Source organism: Geotrypetes seraphini, chromosome 17 (genome assembly GCF_902459505.1).
Source record: "Geotrypetes seraphini chromosome 17, aGeoSer1.1, whole genome shotgun sequence".
Classification (NCBI taxonomy): Eukaryota; Metazoa; Chordata; class Amphibia; order Gymnophiona; family Dermophiidae; genus Geotrypetes; species Geotrypetes seraphini.
In genome coordinates, this window is record NC_047100.1 from 26,403,491 (window position 1) to 26,428,627 (window position 25,137).

General features: G+C 42.5%; 1 protein-coding gene across 13 annotated transcripts in view; it reads right to left on the bottom strand.

The window, feature by feature from the left end:
• The window catches only part of FOXP1 (forkhead box P1), an 825,883-nt gene that overhangs the window by 131,794 nt on the left and 668,952 nt on the right, over nt 1-25,137 (bottom strand). For all 13 annotated transcript variants that reach the window (XM_033926373.1, XM_033926372.1, XM_033926366.1 and 10 more), the window contains one exon: nt 5,947-6,051. In XM_033926373.1, the coding sequence (XP_033782264.1) occupies nt 5,947-6,051 (105 nt within the window). The remainder of the gene's footprint in view (nt 1-5,946; nt 6,052-25,137) is intronic.

Sequence of the window (25,137 nt, forward strand, 5' to 3'; positions counted from 1 at the left end):
AGGAATGGGAATTACCTTGTATAGAGAATCCAGTTTACGTGGGGCCCCTGGAACAGTTAAAGGAGTCTCTAAATTTTTATAGAAAGTTTCCCTCAAGATGTCATGAAGGGGAAGCTTCAAAAATTCCTTTGGAGGCTGATCAAAATCAAGGGCATCCAAAAAAGCTTTAGACTTTTTGGATTCAGCCTCCAAAGGAATGGACAAAGACTCACACATCTCTTTCAAGAAATTGGAGAAAGAGGAAGTGGTCTGCTTGGAGGATGGGTCAGGGAGAGCCGAATCCTCCTCCTCTGAGGAACATTCTCCTTCAGAAAGAAAGGGTTCCTCTGAGTCCCCCCACAGATCAGGGTCTCTGACATGGGAAGAATGGTCCCGAGACTCAGGTGTCGATGTTTGCATGTGTCGGGTTTTGCGTACCGACTTACCCGACCTCATCGATACCGAGTCAGGCGATGTTATCGGTCGCACCGGTGCCGAAGTCTGTACCGATTGATGGTGAGCTGTCGGCTCCGGTGCAAGGACTGGCATCGATACCGATGAAGTTAGGTGAAGCGGTACCGAGACAGTAGAAGCAGGTAAAACAGGTTCGACAACCGGTACCGACACGGGTTGATGTACAACCGGTACCGATGGCTCGGTGCGGACTGGCACCGGAAGGTTCGGTGTCATTATAGCAGGAAGGAGTCGTTCTAATTGCTCCTTAAGCTGCACATGAAGGATGGCCGTAATGCGGTCATCGAGGGATGGCACCGGTACCGCTTTTTTCTTCTGCGGTACCTGCGGTGCCGCTCTACGCCCCGGAGATGAGGAGCCCGATGTCGAGGGACTCACCTCAATAGGGGCGGAGCGCTTCCGCTGGCGTCTAACCGGCGGCAGGACTGGGCTCACTGCACTCGAGGCCGGAAGACGTTCCAGCGGGGAAGGCTTCTTAGCCGGCTTACCTGACTGTTGGGATGCCGGTGTGGAATCACGCGGCGTCGAAGACGAGGGTGCCGACTGAAGCGGTGCCGAAGCCGGAGTCGAAGGAACGGGGTCGGACATCTCGGCACCGAATAACAAACGCTGTTGAATTAAGCGATTTTTTAATGTTCTTTTCTTTAAAGTAGCACAGCGGGTGCAAGAAGAGGCCTGATGCTCAGGACCCAAACACTGCAAGCACCAGTTGTGTGGGTCCGTGAGAGATATAGGCCTAGCACACCGCTGGCACTTTTTAAAACCCGGTTGAGGGGGCATGAAAGGGAAAACGGCTTCCGCCAAATCGAAGGCCGAGGCTTCGATGGTGGCAGAAGGCCCCGCCGGGGAAAAACCGAAATTGAAGAAAAAAGAAGTTTTTTTTTTTTTTTTTTTTTACCAAAATAAAAGTAAAGTAATAAAAGAAAGTAATAAAGTCAAAAGTTTACGCGAGCGGGAAGGCAAGTTATAAAAAAATTTCAACAGCCGTTGAAAACGCGTCTTCTTAGCTCCGCGGAAACTAAGAAACTGAGGGACCGCGCGCCTCTGTCGGGCGGGAAGGCACTCGCGCGTGCGCGGTGCGGCCGAGCTAGAACTTTCTAAAAGTTCTTAGAGTGAGATCACTCTAAAATTGTCCGTACCGGGGCTCCGTCGGTGCCGTCACCCATCAGTCAAGAATAGCTGCCTGCTTGTCCTGGGATAATCATGGTTACATCAATCGGGAGCTGCTTTGATATGCCAGTTGCGTGTCAAAGAAGCTCCTGATTGGTGTAACCATGACTTTAGTACCATGAAGAGGCGGTCGGAAAATGTGCCCGCCTTCGTAAATACAATTTAAGCACCCGCCAGCCCCCTAGCTGCCCTCTCCTGCCTTCGATCAGCTGAAAAACCGTATTTGCGGTTTTTCGAAATTCACAGGTGTTTCTGGAACGGAACCTCTGTGAATTTCAGGGGAGTACTGTTCAACAATTTCAATCTGAACAGAAGCAGTAGACAATATCAACAGGAAAAACGTTCATACAATAAAACATCTTATGGCATAGAATGCAAATTACAATGCCAAAACAATACACAATACATCTTAACAGACAGCATAGGGTGTATGTGAAGGTGGAGCATATAAATAGATAAGATAGAGTGACAGGAGTTAGAGTATAAAGGGTCAACTTTAATGAAAATTGCAACAATATTCATGTCATCTAGTTTTGATGATATGCAAGCCGTCTCAGCTATAAAGTTGTGGTGGTCACTGTGAAATACCTGCTGCCATCGGTTTGCCTCTAACTGATACAAATATCCGTGACAGCACCTGGTTGATAATTTAGGGACACCTACGGTTACCAGCTTTTTTCTTTTTAAAAAAAAAAAAAAGATATCTGGCCCGCCCCATTCTAGCCACAGCCCTGTACCCACACAAACCTCATCTCTTCGGGGCCACATCTGGAGGGCATCTAGGCATACGACACGATGTCATCGCGTCACATCCGAGCGTACACAGATGTCCTCCAGACGTGGCCCTGAGCTTAATGGTTTTCAAAATCCGGATGAACTGCTGGATTTTCAAAACCCATCTGGATGCCTGGACAGTCCTCTAAAAAGAGCACATGTCTGGGTGAATCTAGACATCTGGTAACCCTAACCTAAAAATAGAGGAGTATAGGGCGAAGTTGCGGGGTGGGGGAAAAAGCTGTGCGCTAAGCACTTTCAGCACTATGCACTAAACTCAGATTCCTAAGTCTCGGTAAATTTATTTATTTACTTGCAGCGCTTGCATCCCGCACCATCCAAAGATCTGGCTGCCAAAAAAGCAAATAGGATGCTAGGAATTATTAAAAAGGGATAGTTAACAAGACTAAGAACATTATAATGCCCCTGTATCGCTCCAAGATGCGACCTCATCTGGAGCATTGCGTTCAATTCTGGTCTCCTTATCTCAAGAAAGATATAGTAGCGTTAGAAAAGGTTTAAAGAAGAGAGACCAAGATGATAAACTCCTTTCGTATGAGGAAAGACTAAAATGGTTAGGGCTCTTCAGCTTGGAAAAGAGACGGCTGAGGGGAGATAGGATTAAAGTCTACAGAATCCTGAGTGGATAGAACGGGTACAAGTAGATCGACTTTTTACTCCAAAAATTACAAAGACTAGGGGACACCCGATGAAGTTACAGGGAAATACTTTTAAAACCAACAGGAGGAAACTTTTCTCACTCAGAGAATAGTTAATCTCTGGAATGAATTGCCAGAGGTTGTGGTAAGAGCGGATAGCGTAGCTGGTCTTAAGAAAGGTTTGGATAAGTTCCTGGAATAAAAGTCCATAGTCTGTTATTGAGAAAGACATGGGTGAAATCACTACTTAGCCACCGTGAAAACGGGCTACTGGGCTTGATGGACCCAGTAAGGCTATTCTTATGTTCTTATGTAATCTGATTAAAAAACAGAACAAATCATAAAAGATGTTAAAAATTACAAAAATATTAGCTATAAAACAGATCCATACTGGATAAAAAACTTGAACAAAACTCCTCAAGAAGTACAAAAGCAATGCATAAATAAGAGAATTTTGATTTCCCTTTTGAATGGCTGAAAACTGGTCGAAGCACAAGGTTCATGAGACAAAGTAATCCAAAATTCAGGGCCTCTAACCCTGAAAAGGGATTTTCTATAACAGTCTAACCTGATGACAAGAAAAGAAAGGATTCTCCAGCGAATGAGCATCAGAAGGAAGAAGAGACCCAACTGGTAAAGCTTCAACGCAGAAGTTAAAATCGGAGATGCCAATCCTTTCAGAGATTTCAAAACCCAGACAAGAGCAATTTAAAAATGATCCTAAACTGAATAAGAAGCCAGTGTAACAGAGTCAAAATTGGTGTAATGTGCTCAAACTTCATCGTCTTATATTTGCATATTCCGTGCCACCATTCAAATATACAAGCTAACACTATCTATTTAGTTCAGGCCTGGTAGTTGGGAGGCAAAAACTAAAAGGGAAAGGTACTAAGTTGTGGGTAAATAAATTTATTTATTTAATATGATTTATATCTAATCCTCCCCAGAACAGGTTATAAGGTAACATACATAATAATTAAAGAAACGATATACAGACAAATAGCCTGGGAATAGTGAGCTTGTGATATAAGCAGAGTCCGTAGGTTAAGGGAAATTATGACACCGTCTTTTTGGCAAGCCCCAACAACAAAATAATGAAAACATCCTTGCTTAATCAGATGACCTCGCTCAGGTATTCTTTCCCCTTTCTACCCCAATGTATTATGTAACATCTTTCTTCTCTCATATATTCATGCTTTTCCAATTTACTATGTAACATCCTTCTTGCATTTTGCAATTCGCTGATTGTCCAGCCTTCTTTCTACGTGAACCGCCTAGAAGTCAGTTTGACTATGGCGGTATAGAAAAATAAAGTTATTATTATTATTATTATCATATATGGCCTCTTTTACAGAGCAGCGCTAGCGGCTGCTGCGCGGCAACAGCCCCGAAGCCCTTTAAATCTCTGTGGGCTTCGGGACCGTTAGCGTAGCACAGCCACTAGCGCGGCTTTGTAAAAGAGGCCGATAGTATTTTAATCAAAACTTAGTTCACTGCAGAAGTTGCTTATCTGCAGAATTCAGTAAAGCAGGTTAGTGGCTCCCCTGGCAAATGAGTAACACAACTTGTGATCAATCCTGCAGACTGTGTTATGTGGTTTTCTAGGAGCATGGAACCACTAGTGATAGAGCTACACCAATAATAAAAAAAAGAGCCCTCTGATGTCTTCCTTCCTCATCCCCCTGTATAAAGTTTCCCCTAAATATCCCCTGATGACACAGAGCATATCTACACTGTCCCCCCCCCACCCACCCGTAAGCCTCCCTGGACCCCTTCCCCCACCAAGACTTCCACCACCCGCTTTGAAAATGCTATAGCTGTGAGAAAAGATGGCACAATGAATGGCCGTTAAAAAAAAAAAATCTTTAATACATTATAAAACGAATTACTGCGCGAAAAACTCCTGTTACAGAATGTTATTCAAATGCTGGGAAGGGAGTGGAAAAGGAACAGAAAAGGCAGCGCAGAGGTTAATGCGCAGACTTTGTCTCTGGGGAAACCTGAGATGCTTCCCATGCTGGCCGTCTTCGCTTAAAATATGCACTAGGGTGCATTAAGATGGACGTTATTTCTCCACACGTTCTGGACACACCTCCCTTTTACCCCAAACCATTACCACAGAGTTCTCGCCTCTTACCTGCATTAATATGAAAACCTTTCCTTTGATGGTAAGGGACACCCATAAAATAGCTGCCTGTCAGCCTTTGTCTTATCCAAGCAGTTATTTTGGGATGACCCATAACTCTGGCAAGTAACGATAGCTATCGGACCCTATCCTGGCCCTCCTGCTGCCTGAAAAGATGATGAAAACGGACAATTTTGCCAACTAATGAACAGTTCTACTCAAACTTACTAAATTGATCAAATCATGTGTCTTTCGCAATTCCTCTCCCTTATAAGAAAATACTTCTTGCAGAGATTGTAGAAAGTTTCGTATTTGTCACCTACTCTGTGCCCTGCACTCACTTAGGAAGAATGCATTCAGCAACTAAAATATCAATATCTTATCAGCTATTATCAAGGGAGGGGACTCTGCTAAGCTGAGATGCAAAGAGACTGTTGCCAAAAAAAAATACAAGATATACATTAACAGAATCCTCCAGGGAGATCCCTGCAACATGCAAAACATGGTATCAAGCAAGGATCAGACGTCTAAACATTTGGTAGGGCAGCAATGAAAAGAAAAAAAAACCCAAAAACAAAATCCCCTTCTTATTGTTGCCCATGCAGAAAACATACATCAAAGAGTTTGGTTTTGTATATTAATAGAAACAAATGTTTCCAGAGCAGCCCCCCCCTCTTTATCATGGTAAAGTCAACAACTGTACCGACTGCTGTGGACATTAGTGTGCGTAGGGCACTCGGACTGCAAAGCAGGTATAGTACTCACTTTAGAAACGAATGGAAGTCTTCACAGATGGCTTCACAGCCTGGCCATTTGCACACACCGTGACCGTAGAGCGGATGGCTATGCGTCTGCTCTTCATGGGACAAACTGAACAAGGAAAGAAAATATAGATGAGTGGATAAGGCCCAAAATATTTAGTTGAGTTACTAAGACATGCAGTTGTCAAAAGATGCATGCAGGATCAAATCTATGGGGTTGACATTCAGCCGGCAGTGCCTGGAAATTCAACGCAAGGCCATTGCCCAGTTTGGCACTGAATTTCTGGGCTTGTGGAGCTTAGGCAGTTAAGTGCAATATTCAGCCCTTAAATTGCTATGGGGTGCTGTATAAAGACAGAACCACTTAAAAATCAGTCCTATTTATGTGGTTTCCTTGGCCAGTTAAGGCCTAAACATTGGCATTTCTCCCCAGTTGCATTAATTATAACTCAATACCTTTTAAATTAATTTAAAACAATTTATACATTGACTTTTTTAATTAATGAAAATGACTCAGAAAGTCCTAAAATAGTGTCTCGCAAACTTCTGGAGGTCATCTGGAAATGCGTGGACGTTGACGCCATGTGTGATGTCGTCATGTTGACAGCTGCGCATGCACAGCAGCCCCCCAGTGGGGGGGGGGGGATGCTGCAAGAGGAGAGGCGTCAGCACCAGCTGACTGCCTACAGAACGTGCCTGTCGCTGCGAGAGGCACGTCCTGTAAGCAGTCAGCCAGTGCCTCTCCTCACCTTCTCACAGCACACCCAGAATCTCGCCGCCGCACACAGTTTTCGATACACCGCCCTAAAATAATCCACAACACACTTAGAACTCAACTAGATTGACAACAAATTAAGCTTGAGATTGTAAACTGCAGAGCTTCAAGCATTGTTTTTTAAATTCCAACACACAACTTACCAGAGTGATATTACCAAATCTTATCAAGCACAAGAATGTCAAAAAAATATTCTGGAAAAAAAAAGGTCTAAGCTAAGTTGCAAGTGATCCCTTTTTATTGGGCTAACTTAAGACATCCGTGACTACGTCTAAAGAGCTGTGCTCGAGTCAGTGCAAAATCTTTTAGACATGCAGAAGCTTAGCAGATGAGAACATGTTAAAATGCTGCGGCATGCAGTCTGCGATAGCAGCGATGACATTTTAATTCCACATCAGTCTGTGCTCTCACTTCTTCTACGGGTCCAGATTTCAGTGTGACATTATCAAGTTGCCAGTGTTTTCCAATGGGGGGGAATCTCCTCTCCCCACAAAGTGCCAAAGTGTCAGAATAAGAGGAACATCCTCTGCAGACCTGTCCTGAACCAGAATTGTGCCCTGTGCACAGTACCCCCGGGTCCATGCACTGTGGCCACTGTAAGGGAAGCAATGGATGGAGAGCAATTTCTGCACCCGTCTCTGGTGCCATATATGGCCACACCACCCACACAGCCCTCAGGATGTGCCTGCTTCCCAGCCACAACTATCTGGTTGCAGTGGAAGACACCATCAATCTTTCAAAGTTCTGCCATTAAGTCACTGTACAAAAATTACACACCTCGACTAAGAATGGGCTTCAGGGACGTTGGGACACTAACAATTTACCATTGTGGGAACAAACCTTCCTTTCCCCTAAGAAGGGAGAAGCTGAATTTTGTTCCTTTATAAAACAGGGGCAGAGCCAGACACCCAATTTAGAATGGGACTGGACTCCAGTTGGGTGGGCAGATCATTCCCTCTCCCGCCTGGGCAATCCGGTCTCCCTCTCCCCCTCCCCCCACCCCAAACTCTAGTGTTTGGTGTCTCAAGCCCCCTACCACCGCTGCATACCTTTTAGAGAGCGGATCTTTGTCGGCAGCGGTGCTCACGCCAACCCCCACAGCTTTCCTTCTGTCACAATGTCCTGTTTCCGCTTAGGCGGAGGATGTCAGAAGGGAAGGCTGTGAAGATGGTGCGAGCAGGGTGAATCAGTCATGCTGCTCACACCAGCACGAGAGGCTTCGGAACATTTTAGCTAAGTGAACCCGAAGCCAACAAATCAAAACTACAAGACCAACGTACAATATTGCGCTTAAAGTCACAAATGTAAGAAAGCACAATAAAAAGATGTCTGTCACAGTATGCCTACGTATACAAGGGATCTTCAAAAAGTGTCTGCACTTTTATTATTTTTTTAAACACTATTTATTAAATATCTCAAAAGCAAATTACATCACTTTTCCATATAATCACCCTGTTTTGCGATACATTTTTCATAAGAACATAAGAACATAAGCAATGCCTCTGCTGGGTCAGACCAGAGGTCCATCGTGCCCAGCAGTCCGCACACGCGGTGGCCCAACAGGTCCAGGACCTGTGCAGTAATCCTCTATCTATACCCTTCTATCCCCTTTTCCAGCAGGAAATTGTCCAATCCTTTCTTAAACCCCTGTACTGTACTCTGCCCTATTACGCCCTCTGGAAGCGCATTCCAGGTGTCCACCACTCGTTGGGTAAAGAAGAACTTCCTAGCATTCGTTTTAAATCTGTCCCCTTTCAACTTTTCCAAGTGTCCTCTTGTTCTTTTATTTTTCGAAAGTTTGAAGAATCTGTCCTTCTCTACTCTCTCTATGCCCTTCATGATCTTATAAGTCTCTATCATATCCCCTCTAAGCCTCCTCTTCTCCAGGGAAAAGAGACCCAGTTTCTCCAATCTCTCAGCGTATGAGAGGTTTTCCATCCCTTTTATCAAGCGTGTCGCTCTCCTCTGAACATAAGAACATAAGAACATAAGCAGTGCCTCCGCCGGGTCAGACCACAGGTCCATCCTGCCCAGCAGTCCGCTCCCGCGGCGGCCCAAACAGGTCACGACCTGTCAGAATCATCAGAAGGGGCTCCCTTGCCACCTTGGCTTCCCATTTAAGTCCTGCCTTCCTATCGAAGCCCTAGCCCTCCGGTCTTTCACATGCACGACCTGGTTGGTTTTTACTCATTACCTGGTTAACTTTCTATACTTGTGTTACATCCCAGCTCCTCCTTCAGTATCCCATGATCCCTTTATCCCTCAGGAATCCGTCCAATCCCTGTTTGAATCCCTGGACCGTACTCTGCCTGATCACTTCCTCCGGTAATGCATTCCAAGTGTCCACGACCCTCTGGGTGAAAAAAAACTTCCTTGCGTTTGTTTTGAACCTATCTCCCTTCAGTTTCTCAGAATGCCCCCTCGTATTAGCTGTCCCCTTCAGTCTGAAGAATCTGTCCCTATCCACCCTCTCTATGCCCCTCATGATCTTGAAGGTTTCTATCATATCTCCCCTGAGCCTCCTTTTCTCCAGAGAGAAGAGCCCCAGCCTATCCAGCCTCTCGGCGTTTGGGCAGTGTTCCAGCCCTCTTACCATTCTCGTTGCTCTCCTTTGGACTCTTTCAAGTACCGCCATGTCCTTCTTGAGGTGCGGCGACCAATACTGAACGCAGTATTCCAGATGTGGGCGCACCATCGCTCGATACAGTGGCATGATGACTTCCTGTGTTCTGGTTGTTATGCCCTTCTTTATGATGCCCAGCATCCTGTTGGCTTTTTTCGAGGCTGCCGCGCACTGTGCAGATGGCTTCAGTGATGCATCCACCAGCACACCCAAGTCTCTCTCGAGTAACGCCATATCCTTCCTAAGGTACGGAGACCAATATTGGACGCAGTATTCCAGATGCGGGCGCACCATCGCCCGATACAATGGCAGGATAACTTCTTTTGTCCTTGTTGTAATACCCTTCTTGATTATGCCTAGCATTCTATTTGCTTTCTTAGCGGCTGTTGCGCACTGTGCCGTCGGCTTCATTGTCATGTCCACCATTACCCCCAAGTCCCTTTCTTGGTTACTCTCATTCAATAATATCCCTCCCATCGTATAGTTGTACCTCGGGTTTCTGTTTCCAACATGCAATGCTTTACATTTCTCAACGTTGAACTTCATCTGCCATCTCGCCGCCCATTCCCCCAATTTGTTCAAGTCCCTTTGCAATTCTTCACATTCCTCTTTAGTCCCAGCTCCACTAAATAGTTTTGTATCGTCCTCAAATTTTATTATCTCACACTTCGTGCCTGTTTCTAGATCATTTATGAATATATTAAATAGCAGCGGCCCGAGCACTGAGCCCTGCGGAACACCACTCGTGACCTTCATCCAGTCCGAGTAGTGGCCTTTCACCCCTACCCTCTGTTTCCTACCCGCCAACCAGTTTTTGATCCATCTATGTACGTCTCCGTCCACTCCATGGTTCTTCAGTTTCCGGAGTAGACGTTTGTGAGGCACCTTGTCAAAGGCTTTTTGGAAATCAAGGTATATGATGTCGTGCAAAATAACTTATATCTACTACAAAATCTGATCTTTGATTTCAGTTCCTCTTCTGAAAATCCTTTAATTCTGGGCGATTTCAATTTTCATTTTGATGAACTCACTAATCCTTTCATCAAGGAACTCCTAACCTACACTGACGCTCTTAACTTCTTACCTCTTATCCATGAGGCTTCACACTTGGCAGGTCATATCTTGGATATGATTTTTATTGCAAAAACGGAATTTCTTTCTTACTCTAATATTCTTAATACTTCAGTCCCCTGGACCGACCATCATCTTATCTCATTTAATCTATTGTTAAAAAAGAGAATACCTCCGATCTTTTTACCCAAACAAATAACATATCGCGATTACACACATTTAGAACTATCGTCAGTTGCTTCTTTCCTTCTCTCAAGGCCTTCAATCCTTGAGACAGATCCTCTTGAAGATCAACTTAACTCATGGAATGACACAATTCACACCCTTCTTGACAAAGAAGTCCCCCTCATCACTAAAACACTATCTAATAAAAAAGTCCAAAACCCTTGGCATACACCAGAACTTACATTTATTAAAAGGCAACTTAGATCCCTAGAAAGAAAATGGCGTAAAAATAAAACCGTTAACAATATGAAAACTTTCAAAGAATTTTCTCAATTTTACAAAATCAAAATAAATGAAGCTAAATGCAACTATTATACCAATAAAATTAAGACAGCTAAAAACTCATCCATTCTATTTTCTATTATAAAATCCTTTAACCCAACCTCAAAACAAGAAAATAAAAATTCAATCCTTTCAGCTCAACTTCTTGCAGATACTTTCTGCAATAAAATTACTAAAATACGTACCAAATTTGCAACCACTTCAACTATTGCCCCTACTGAAACAAACAATAACTATATCCTTCCCTGCTCCAAATGTTCCAATTTTAAAATTCCTACTCTAACAGAAATCAAATCAATCATTCTAAAAACAAATCTAAAGAGCTCCCCTTCAGAGATTATCCCTCCAGTTATCTTAAAGAAATATTTTTCCTGCTTTGGACCACTCATACAAACTCTTATCAAAACAAGTCTCTCTACCGGGACTATACCTAAGACCTGGAAAACATCTATAATTTCTCCTATATTAAAGGATCATAAAATCAGCCCTGATGACCCAACCAATTACCGTCCCATTGCCAACATACCGTTCTTAGCAAAAATCACTGAGAAGGTGATATTCAACCAGTTAGTAGATTTTGTCCAATCCACTAACATACTTCACCCTAACCAAACGGGTTTTAGGAAACACCACAGTACCGAATATTCCTTAATCGGACTAACAACAAATATCATCTATAATCTAGACCACCATAACTCAGTTATCCTTTTTTCCCTTGACCTCTCAGCGGCATTCGACACCATAGATCACTTCCTCCTCTTAGATAGGCTGCAATCAATAGGTGTTAGTGACTCAGCACTACACTGGTTCTCTTCCTTTCTAACTGACTGGACCTCGACGGTACGTTTTAATAATTCATCCTCTACACCATTCTCACATAACTATGGAATCCCTCAGGGTTCAATCTTGTCTCCATTGCTGTTTAATATTTTCTTATCTCCACTACTCAGCCTTAGTCAATCTATAGGCTTCACGACGTACGCCTATGCGGATGATATTCAATTGATTCATCCAGTCAATCCGGAAAACTCCAATGAAATAATACAAATCAATCAAAAATTAGAAAAAATCAAAAATTGGCTTACTCAGAATAAGCTTGCGTTAAACATATCAAAAACAAAGGCGTTGTTCTTTCCGTTTAAACAAGGCTTAAATCTTTCTATGCCTTTTTCAATTGACAATACAGCAATTGAACTCGTCAAATCCCTCAAGATATTAGGAGAAATAATCGACGACAAATTCTCTTATCATGAGCATATCAATAACACAGTTAAAAGCTGTTTTTACCGTTTACGTTTAATCCGCTCAATGTCGAAATATCTGGAACCAAAATCCCTAAATATCTTAATACACTCCCTTATAATATCCAGACTCGATTATTGTAATTCACTTTTCATGAACATCACCCAGAAGGATCAAAGACGATTACAAATAATACAAAATATCGCCATCAAAATAATCCATCATGGGAAAAAATATGATCACGTAACTCCCTATCTCATAGAATCTCATTGGTTGCCCATCAACCAACGTACAACATATAAAATAGCATTACTGGTATTTAAAACACTAGATACTAATGAGCCACAGTTTATAGATCGGCTCCTAATTCCTCATACTTCAAAACGTTCACTTCGGTCCAATACTCAAGGTCTATTAATGGTCCCCTCATTGAAAATAATAGGAACTAGACGCCATGATATCTTCTCAGTTATGGCTCCTCTCACCTGGAATACCCTCCCCCTTTATATCAGAAACATCAAAGATCTTAATTTATTTAAAACTAATCTAAAAACATATCTCTTCAAATCTTCATTTAACCTTTAGAACAACTTTTCCGCGTACAGCTAAACAATTAATACTTCTTCACACACTTTCCCCAACCTAATCGTTTGGTCCTACCCATATTATACCCCTTTCTTCCCTTGAGGAAACAACAATTTGTAACTTTTATTCCCTAATGTCCTTTCCTAATGTTTCTTAGTTCGTCTGTATTGTCAATCTGTCATAGCCCTTTGAAAATTGTTAATGTAAAATAACTTGTTTTACTGTTTTATACTATTATCCTTTTTATTATGTAATTCGCTTAGATTTAATAGGCGAACCATCAAATTTTATTAAACTCGAAACTTGAAACTCTATGGGGTCTCCTCTGTCCATCCGTTTGTTAATTCCTTCGAAGAAGTGCAATAAGTTCGTTAGGCACGATCTCCCCCTGCAGAAACCATGTTGGGTTGATTTCAAAAGTTCGTTTCTTTCCAGATGTTCATCACAGCTAACACACCTGTCTTACTACTTCTCCCGCTCCAACCATTTCCCACAAAAATATGAAAAGTGCAGAGACTTTTTGAAGAACCCTCGTAGCTGTACAGAGGGCTATAAAGGAAAGGGTAGCTGCCTAGCGCACCTGGGTAGATGTGCACGTATGCACTTAAGTACCCCCTAATTCTATAGCAAAGTTGCATGCATAAGTTAAAGAACACTGCCAGTTATGCATATAATTGGTAAATTAATTGCAAATTGGCATTAACCACCAATTAACTGCCTTTAATTGGTATTATACAAACTGAGCGCACAAAATCCATAGCACACGATTAGAAAGGGGCATGCTGCGCATGTATGCGCTACAGTTATAGAATATTGTCAGTTACGCGCCTGAATATTGTCAGAACGTTTACACCAGCCATTCAGCTAGCATTAAGGGTCAGATTCTAGAAACGGTGCCTAACTGCACTTAAATTTTAGGCGTTGGTCCATGCGGTTGTCAATCAACCACTAGGTGTCATTTATAGAATCATGCCTAGCGGTGCCTATCTCGGACGCCTAAGGACACCCAAGACCAACCACTTCTATTCTCTGCTCCCTAGCCATGCCTACTTAGCACACACATTTTAGCCACCTGACGTTTCGACACCTTTTGAGAATTACCCTAATAATCTAATCTAAATCTAATCTAATCTAAATCTAATCTAAATCATCTCCCCAAAAGGAACTCGACTCAGTTCACATAAAAATTGATAATCTTTCGATTAACTTATTAATAAAGACCCTCATCCAACACCCTAGAGAGAAGACAACTAACTTTCCTTAGAACAATTTTCTAAGAACTGTTGAAATAACAACGTTTTCATAGATTTATGGAAAATCTGGAAAGAGAGAAGAGTTCTAACACAAGAGGGAATCCCATTCCAATCGCTGTAAAAGTAGATGAGAAGGATCGAGTAATAATGCCAATAGATTTTATTCCTTTTTTAAAAAATTTCTTTATTCATTTTAAAGCCATATGTAAGTGCAAAATAAAATACAATCATATAATTCTATAAAAGCACTTAAATACAATTACAATTATAATCTATGACAAAAAGATCATCACCCCCTCCCCCCATAATTATATCTAAGAACTACACTCAAATTGAGAATTGAAAAATACATTCCAACCCACCGAGGACGTGTATTCCTTTTAAAGATGGAAAGGACATTTTTCATTAGGACATCTGGCAATGTACATAAGGACCATGTTTGTACACATGGACCACAGCTCTGTGCCTGCTTTGCATCCATTATGGGAGTGTGTGGCACAGTGGTTAGAGCTACAGCCTCAGCACCCTGAGGTTGTGGGTTCAAATCCCATGCTGCTCCTTGTGACCCTAGGAAAGTCACTTAATCCCCCCATTGCCCCAGGTACATTAGTTAGAGTGTGAGCCTGCTTGAGTACCTGAATGTAAACCACTTAGGCTATAAGTGATATATAAATACTAAAAAAAAAAAAAATTAAATAAATGGGGCAATTCCATAAAATACAAGCTACCATTATCAGCCAATTGCATGCATAAATCTTTACAATAATGCAAGGTTATGGAGTCAGAAGCAATTTTGAGGTTACTGAAGTTGGAGTCGGTGAAAATGTGCCGACTTCAACTCCTAATAGAGTTAAATTGTTATGTTATGCCAGTATTACAATGCTTAAATTTCTTATTTTACAGATAAATTTGATTAACCCATTTTTTAAGGATATGTTTTACTTTTAGAATATATTTTGATATCAAATTCTTTGATGATTACAACATTTTATGATATTTATATTAGTGAAAGTGGCAGCTAGAGAATAATATGGGGACTAAGTTTGTCCCTTGTCCCATCCCCAGGAACACTTTCTGGTCCCATCCGCACAAGCCTCAAAGAGTTATGATTTTATATTGAAATCATTTTATTCAAGAATAGAAAGAAACAATATTCTGTAGAACCATCATTTTGTAAATCATAAATACAGAACAAGGATCAGCAAAGCCCGTCTCCCCTCTACTCCCCCTCACAAATATCCCCTTCATTACTGAGACAATTGAATAAGCCAAATTACTACACAATGCTGCATAAAAAAATCATTCTAACAGAATACCTCGGTCATACAAACAGAACATAAATGCCAAATCCATAACAGCTGACCAAAAATGATAAACATAAATTAACCCCAAATCACTTGATTTGCCTAGATAACTTCATGCTCCCACAATGCCCAGTTGCAAGAGCGTCAATTTAAGATGCTTCACAGGGCTTACTTTATTAAACGTAGGGGGTGGCCAGGCAGGACTAGTCCGGGGAGGAGTGTGAAAAATGCAAAGCTGTACTAGGTACTTCCAATTCACATGCTGGATGAATGTTTGTCTTTGGGTCCTTAACTGGAATAGGGTTCTAGATATTATAGTTGCTACTTTAGGACGACCGATACAATGGTCTTATGAGATTCTGATTAGGGGTAACCCCACTACAATGGAACATCAAGGGCTGTCTGTAATGCAGTGTAAATTATTTCAGTTGCATTAATGCTAGTGAAGAGAAGAGTTGTATGCCAGTGGATGAATGAATCACCTCCTCCTTTGGTGGCCTGGAAGTCCAGTATGAAAGAAATGGCTCATTGGGAATTAGATGATTACATTAAAGCTTATAAGTGGAACAAGAGTGTATACAGTAAACCCCCGCAAATTTGCGGTTCACAAATTCACGGTATTTTCCGACCGCCTCTTCCTGGTACTAAAGTCATGGTTACACCAATCAGGAGCTACTTTGACACGCTGTCCTGCCCATTTGTTTTCTTGTATCTTATAGTACTCTATACCACCAGCATTTAGGTGAGAGCAATTATGCCAGCTCTAAGGCTGATAAAAGTGCTTGTGTCTAAATTATAGGCACATCATTTTTGCTGTCACACTAGTATTCTACAAAGGAAAGTAGGCGCTTACAGTCCTTTATAGTATAGGCTCATAACAAACACCCCCCCACTAGGAGCCTATTTATAGACTCAGAGTTATCAAATTATCTCTTATTTGTGCAGGCAGCAGAAAGCGTACAACACAGCCAAAATAAAACGTGTGCATCCTGTTTTCTTCTCCTGAACTAACACCCCTAAGGGAGCACCTCTTTTTTTTTTCCTCCGCACTGTGGAAGGTGGTGTATACTTCTACTTGATCAGGGGCAATTTTTAGCTTCATCATTTTACCTGGCCAAGTTGCTGGTCACCCGCGTGAATGGCCTTGAACAATTCAACCCCTGAAAACGTACCTCACTATATTTTCCCGAGCGCTAGCATAATTGGTCAAAATATTAGCAGTGTGCTGGCAAGTGAAGGAGTTTTATCGTTACGCTCTTTCTGGTTCAGTTTTTGAAGATTTATTGAATACAGCTGCAAAGTCCCTGTCTCGCCAGATTCTTCAGCAGCTGTGCATCCCTGTGGAGCGGGGAAGGTAGGTAAGTTACTGCAAAATGTTTGGCTACCCACAAAAGAGAAGAGAATTGATTAGAAAGTCTGCTATAAAAAAAAAAGAGGTTTTAGATCTTTGCTTTTTGCACACGGCAAATCTAAGAGCCTAATTTACTAAGCTGTCTGCATGCACACAGCATGGGGAAAAAGTCTTGGTGATATCAAGTACTGGAACAGTGCTTCTCCAGTGGCTTGACTAAGTAGGAGGAGATGATCTTGGATCCTTTCTAACTAATCGGAGATAAGACTAATAATTAACTAAAGGGCATTTTATACAAGAAACTGATAGCGTTTTGCTTTTAATGCAATGTAAACAGACAGGACATATTTTTGCCTGGCAAGACGTGTTGCAAGCAAAATCGAACTGCACCTACTAGGTTAAGCTCGTGCTGCTTCAGGGGGAATAATTATAAACCAGCAAGACTTGTGGTTTGCGCTCAAAGCCCAATTCTTTCAACATTCTGATTTGTCTTCCGGAATGAAATAACCTGTGTTAAGTAGGCTATTGAGAAATAAATAAATAGACTTTTTTCCCCCCCAGTATCCTCAACAGCACCCACCGGCACACTGACAATGTCTTTCTATGAATGGGACAGATGGCCATATGGATGCAGACACTGAACAAGCTGTACAACTCTTGGCGACATGAGCCTAGGGGACTGTCCTATATTAGCACCAGCTGTGCTTCAGATATTATACTCCTTATTTGAAATGGCATTTAAGGACCCGTCAAGATGTGATTTAAAAAACAAAAACACACACACACACAAACAAGTGAAATTACAGTTGGGGGAATTATCTGGTTAATATTTCTGGTTCTCTGTTCCTGAAATAGTTTCCCAAAGGAATATTTATCTTCTTCAGTCATACAGCCTCCAATGACAAGCCGGAGAGTACCTATTAACCATTCCCTTTGTAGGTCTATTTTTAGTTCAAATCTATTTTATTAAGCAACAGTAAATACAACGGCAATAACAACCATGGGATACATTTTCATCAAACACCCGTGGAGGACTGGACTCTTATGTCCTCCCCGGACCCACCATACCCCCACCCCCAACAAAGAAGCCCCTACCCCCCACCCACCCCTCCCCATCCCCCCACAGATACAGATAAACTCGTAAGCAGGGAACAGCATAGACACCGCGAAACACAGGTTCAGAGGTGGAGTCTATTCAAGACCCGACTACGACTCTCAGGAGTCAAAATGTTCAAATATGGAGTCCAAGTGTGAACAAAATCTCTGCTCCGGCGTCGAGAAGGACGAGCCAAACGGGCCTCCCAAACCTAAAGTTCATGAAGGCGATTCCTCCAGTACCAGAATGAAGGTGGTTCAGATGACAGCCAGCAACACAAAATACATTTCTTCCCCAAAATAAAACATTTACTAAGAAATAATTTTTCATAAGAATTGTACATATACAAGAATGAGAAATGGGCAAACAGCATAGACTGCACGGATACTGGCACAGGGGTCTGCAACAAGCCCTGTAAAAAGGAGGCCATTTCCATCCAGAAGGTCTGAATCCCCTCACAACTCCAAATACCATGAAAATAAGAATTTACCTCCACCGTACAGCGGATGCATAACTGAGTATCAACGCAACCCATATGGTAAGCCTGACTCTGGGAAGCATAGGCCCTCAGGACAGTTCGAAAGTGACATTCACGTAACTCAGCACTATGTACCAAACCCGCAGTTCGGTTCAGGGTTTTTAACAAGAAATTGTCCCCCAATTCCCTACCCAAGTCCCGCTGCCATGCCTCCAAAATACCAGGGAAAACCCTAGGCGGGCAAAGGGCCAGAATCCGGCCATGCAAAGCAGATATAGAGACCCTAGTATCAGGATCTGCAGCCAAAAAAGTACAGAGCTGGGTCCCAAAATCCCCCTGCAAGGAAGTCCCCTGAAGGGAAGCCACATAGTGACTAAGTTGACAATAGGCAAATGGAAGGCCTATCTCAGGGACCCCCCTCCCCGCCAACTCAGCAGAAGGTAAGAGAGACCCATCATCCCGCAGAACATGCCGCAACTGTTCCACCCCCCGCGCCCTCCAACGACCGAACACGGAGGGTCCAACCCCCGGAGGGAAAGCTAAATTCCCCGCCAACGGTAGAAATACACTAGAATGAGCGTCCTGATTCCACAACCGAAGGATTTGATGCCACACTGTCCACAAGGACTGAAACAAAATACTACGCTTACAGGGTCGCGGTAGTTTAGACAACGGGGCATGGAGGAGATACAAGAGATGAAGAGGATAGAAATGATCCCGCTCCAGAGAGAGATCCGTATAAAAAGAGGTACCTAACACCCAATCACTAAGATGACGAAGCAAACAAGCCTGGTTATAAACCCTGATATCAGGCACCCCCAAACCACCCCCGTGGGCAGGCCCCACCAACAGGGACCATTTCAGTTTAGGTCTACGTCCACCCCAACAAAACCGGATCAATAGGGAGGTAAGGGAATGAATATCCCTCTGCAACAAAGAAAGGGGAAGAGTCTAAAGAACGTAAAGCCACCTCGGGAAAACAACCATACGAAATAAATGAATTCTCCCCAACAGAGACAACGGCAACGCCTGCCATTTGGCTAGCAACAGTTTAGTATCCGCCTGTTAATGAAGAGAAATCACTTTACAACATACATGTGCCTCTATTGATTACACAGAAGGAAAATGTACAAAAAAACCCAACAACCCCACACAAGCTACCCAGACCTTTTAAATTCCATGCACAAGAAGGAAGAAGTGTTGATGTTTGTTCATTAATATTAAACAGTGCGTTGCAAACTTTTTGAAGCTGCAGCACACTGAACTCGGGGTCGCGGCTGGAGGGCCTCAGGACATGTGCGGACCTCAATGTGATGACATCGCATGATGAGCGGAGGCCCTCCAGAAAGGGCCCTGAGCTTGCTAACCCTGCGAGGAGAGGTGTGGAGAGGCGCCGGCTGACTACCCTTAGGACTACCTAGAGCAGGGGTCCCCAAAGTCCCTCCTTGAAGGCCGAATCCAGTCGGATTTTCAGGATTTCCCCAATGAATATGCATGAGATCTATGTGCATGCACTGCTTTCAATGCATATTCATTGGGGAAATCCTGAAAATCCGACTGGATTCGGCCTTCAAGGAGGCCTGCTCTAGGTCGGCCAGTGCCTCCCCTCCTCGCCGGCACAAACTGAATCTCAGCACACAGTTTGCCATATACTGGTATAAAAGCACACTGGAAGGCATTTAGGGCCAGATTCTGTTAATAGCACCTACAAAGTCGGCATCTAGATGTGTCAATCATGCATTAGGCGTCTCTAACAGAATCACGCCTACATTCTAGGCGTCTCTAATGTAGGCTAGGATTTACCTAGCCTGACATGGTGGCTGAACACTGACCCCTGATAACAATACAATAAGTCATACATCATAAAAATACAATATTACAGGCAAACTGAAAAATACAAATTCATAAAAAATATACACCACCATTACTATTACAAATAAAATATGTAAAAAATAAAACAACAACCCTGACTCTCATATATATCATCATAAATAAAACTACTATATTTCATGACACTCAAGAAGTGTGCATTTACCACTCCCCCCTAAAAAAAAAGACTATAATTTACATGAATCATATAATTTTAATTTTGTTTCATTAGCCACAGTCAAAATACAAGCTACGCGATGCACTTTTAACAATGCTGGCACTGTTACGGCACCCTCGGACAAGTTGCTTACTTTTGTCTCCAAAAGCCAATGCCGCTCTTGGAGAATGACTTGGTGATGTTTAGGAATCCACTAGAGTGCTCGTTTCAATATTCAAGAGCCCATTTGCATGGCAGTATCGGAGACTGCTAGAAAGCTCGCTAAAGACCGCGATAAGCCGCATTGATAAAATTAAACCTTAAGTTTATATACTGCATCCTCTCCCTAATTTTCCTGCACAGATGATGCCTTTTAACAAGGGGAAAGATAATTTAAGTTTTTGGGTGGATCTGGTAGTGTCAGGTCTCGAAGAATTCCAAGATACTGGAATTAGGGGAGGAAGAATACCATGCAGAATCTTGAATGTTAGGCAGGCACATTTAAAGAGAACCCTAGAAATTACTGGAAGACAGTGAAGTTTTGACAAAAGCGGGGAGACATGATCAAATTTACTTTTTGCGAAGATCAACCTAGCCGCAGTATTCTGGATCTGCTGAAGTCTTTGAAGATTTTTCTTGGTTAGACTTAGATAGACGGAGTTACAATAGTCCAGTCTGGAAAGAATGATTGATTGTACAAGGACAGCAAAATGTTGTTGGTGGAAGCAGGATCTCACTTTTCTCAACATGTGAAGACTAAAAAAAACATTTTTTTTACCAGAGAGTTGAGATGGTCATTTAATGAAAATGTTGTTTTGGACTTATTCAGCTTCATTTGTACAGTGAGGGCCCAGGATTGGAGTTTCGTTATGCATGCTATTATATTCTCAGTGAGGTTAGTAAGGTTCGAATCTATTTCAAGAAGGACAAGGATGTCATCTGCATATGTATATAATGTTTCAAAGGGAGATAGATGGAAGAGTTTCAAAGTAGACATATAGATGTTGAAAAGGAGAAGACATGGTGCCATTCATGTTAACAGTGTAAGAGCGGGATCGTAAGAATTTCGAGAACCAGTCTTAAGACTGGAATCAATGCCTGTCTTGGAAAGTTGGTAAATTAGAATATCGTGGTGGACAACATCAAAGGCCGCAGATAGATCGAATTGTAATAGGACTGCAAACTTATTACAAGAGTGTAGTTGTTGAACCTTTGAAATTAATGAGGCTAGTAGGGATTCGGTAATCAAATTTGGTCTGTAGCCATATTGGCAAGGTAAGAGAATGGAGAATCTCTAAATAAAATGAGAGCTGAGTGGATATTATAGCCTCTAAAATTTTGATCAGGAGAGGAATATTCACTATAGGATGATAGCTAGATGATGAGGATGGGTCTAGATCTGCTTTTTTCAGTAATGGGCTCAGGCCGATGTGTCCCATTTCCACGGAAAATAGGCCTGATAGTAAGGCACAGTTTATAAGTCTGGTGAGAGATGAAATAGCCTGCCCGGGAATTTTCTCTTATAGGTAAGAAGGAAACGGGTCCAGGGCACATTTACAGGATCTTAATTTGTGGCACAATTTAGAAACCTGGCTTCGGATACATGTTCAAAGACTGTCCAGGATCTGTCTACTGGGATAGGGTTGGTGTCACTGGGCACCAGAGAGTTGTAAGTGACTGCTGATGGAAAAGAGCTTCTTATAGTAGCAACCTTTTCATTGAAAAATTTTGCTAGGTCGTCCGCATGCAGGCTAAACTGGCTGGAACCAGCTTAGCGACCGTGTTAAAGACAACCTTAAGTTTTGAGAATCTGGCCCTTAGTGTCCCTCCAGCCCAGCCCAAAGAAACTGTTGGGAAGTAACAAAGTAGTACTGTTTAGGGAAAATAACACACTGCTCAAAAACTACATCCTGTTTAGCTTGAACATCTACCCTGTAATGACAAACAAAAGAATGCAAAGAAGACCAAACTGGCGCTTAACAAATGTCTAATGGAGATATGAGTGAACACTCATTCCAGGAAGAAGCCTGACCCTCGTGGAATGTGTTCGAATTCCCTCCAAAACCGAACAACCACCGAGAATGTAAGCAGAAGAAATTGCTTCTTTTATCCAGCTTTAGATGCCACCAGACCTTTACAACCACCTCCTAAAAAGAACAAAAAGGCAGTCTGAATACTGAAACTCTTCTGTCCGATGAATATACTCCTTTGGGATCCTCCTAACATCCAACTTACACAAGCTACATTGATCCTCTGAACTCCTGGAGGAGCCTAAGGTGGGTAAGACCACTGGCTTGTTTAAATGAAATGACGTCAACACTTTAGGCACAAAGGAAGGAACTGTACCCAAGACCACCTTTTCTTTAGAAAACTATAGAAAAGGCTCTCTACATGAAAGAGCCTGCAATTCTGCAAAATGTCTAATTGAGGAAACTGTGATCAAGAACACTGACTTCAGCGTAAGATCTTTAAGTGAACAGGAGGAAAGAGGCTCAAAGAGCAGACACACCAATGATGAAAGAACCAGATTAAGATTCCAAGCGGGAAAAAGTGTATGCCTTAATGAACAAAGGTGGTTAACCCCCCTGAGAAAACAGACAACATCTGAATGGGCAGCTAAAGACTTACCCTTAATTCTGCCTCTGAAACAAGCCAGGGCTGCCATCTGAACCTTAAGAGATGACAAAGTCAATCCCTTTGCAAAACCATCCTAAAGGAAGTCCAAGATCTGGTTTACTGAAGCATGCAAGGCTAAAATTCCAAGTGTCTCACAACAGTCCTCAAAAATTTCCATGTCTGCACATAGGCCAGAGAGGTAGAATGATGCCGAGAATGAAGCATAGTATAGTAATAACGACCTTTCTTACTTAACCTGGCCCTTTCAAGAGCCAAGCCATAAGACAAAATTGATCCAGATCTGGCATGGATCAACAGTTCCTGGGTCAACAGTTCCTCCGAGATAGGAAACTTCAGTGGTGGACCAAGTACGAGGTGCAGCAGATTCGCATATCAAGGTCTCCTCGGCCAATCTGGAATCACCAAGATCACCAGACCATTGTGTGCCTCTCTTCTTTGGATAATGTGTCCTAACAGAGACCATGGGGGGAAAACGTACAACAGGTCTGTTGACCAAGGTTGAAAGAGAACATCGAGTCCCTCGGAGCTCTTTTCTGTGACTGAAGAAACAAGGGACTTTGGCGTTTTTGGGAGTTGCCATGAGATTTATCACTGGAACTCCCTCACCAGTGGAATATGATATCAAATGCAGTGCAACTGAGGGCCCACTCTCTCTTGGCTCTAAAATGTGTTAGCTGAGAAAATCTGCCTGTGCATTTTGCTTTCCTGCCACATGAGCAGCTGACAGAACTGACAGATGTCTCTCTGCCCACTGCATGAGCCGAGTTGTCTTATCTGCCAACACATGATTCTTCGTCCTCCCTTGGCAACTGACATAGGCCATCGCTGTGGACTTGTCCAACACCACACTGTAGTTTTGCTCTAGAACAGGGGCGTCAAAGTCCCTCCTCAAGGGCCACAATTCAGTCGGATTTTCAGGATTAGCATACAATGAACGCAGTACATGCAAATAGATCTCATGTATATTCATTGGGGAAAATCCTGAAAACTGAACTGCATTGCGGCTCTTGAGGAGGGACTTTGACACCCCTGCTGTAGAAGGTCCTGAAACTCCAGAAGAGTCACATGTATTGCTCTAGTTTCCAATAGATTGATGGAGTAATGCCTCTCCTCCTGGGTCCAGAGACCCTTAGCTAGATGTATAACACAAGGAGCTCCCCAGCCTATTAGGCTGGCATTGGTAGCCACCACAGCCCACGTTGGGGAGTTCAACAGACCCCTCTTCGAAAGGTTTGGAGAGTGAAGCCACCACTGCAGACTCTGATGCTCCATTGCCTGAAATCTCATCTCCAGTAAATTATTTAGGCAAAAGCATTTACACCAACCTTTGACAAGACATAAAAACTTGCACATAAAGTCAGGTGCTAGAATACCGATTTAGCTTTGGCGTCCAACTTTCCCGTTATTAAATACTTAATGTTTAATGTTTCTGTACCTAACTTTTGATGCTTTTTCTTGAATCTATCACTTAATGACTAAAAATCAAGACTGGTTGAACTCTTTGAGAATGGGATGGTGAAGGCTGCTTTCCTTCCAGAAATACATCTCAAGAGTTAAGGACTGTAAATGCCTTGTCTTTTCCCTAGCACCCAGACTCCACTAATTGCAGACATGCACTCCCCTTGTGTAATGATAATGAAGGCAATACATCTGAATAGGATGTGTTTGTGAGTGTCATCTGAAATTCAGGAAGGCTCCATTGTGCCTGCCAAGACTGCAACTAAGACCTTAAGTGCATCAGCATGCATTCCTCCTCTTCCAGCACCCTCCCCCTCCCCCCCCGGCAAATCCTCCTTATGCCTAAAGATGTAATTCAATCACTGTGTAGCAAATGGATGACATACACCTATAGGATGCGGAGGAAAGGCAAACACATCGACTGCAACCCTTTCACTTGAACTTCTAGTCTTTGCTGTGTGCCTTTTTTCTACTGTTATAGTACAATAGAACGACAGAGCTAATTAAATTGTATGCAGAATTACAGGCAAGACAGACATCCACTTTCAAATACTATGGCCATAGCCCAATTTTAATATACTAGTGGTAAAATCTTTCTGAATAAGTTAAAAAAAAAAAAAAATCAGCAGAGAGGTTGCACGAGATCTGAAATATTAAAATACATTAATAATCTTAGAGAGAATCCACACTGCTTGAAAACTGATACATTCCCATGAGGAAAGTTAACATAAGGATCCAGTTTCCAACTGTGGCCAACCCAGGTCCCAAGTACCTAAGCTAGATCCTAAG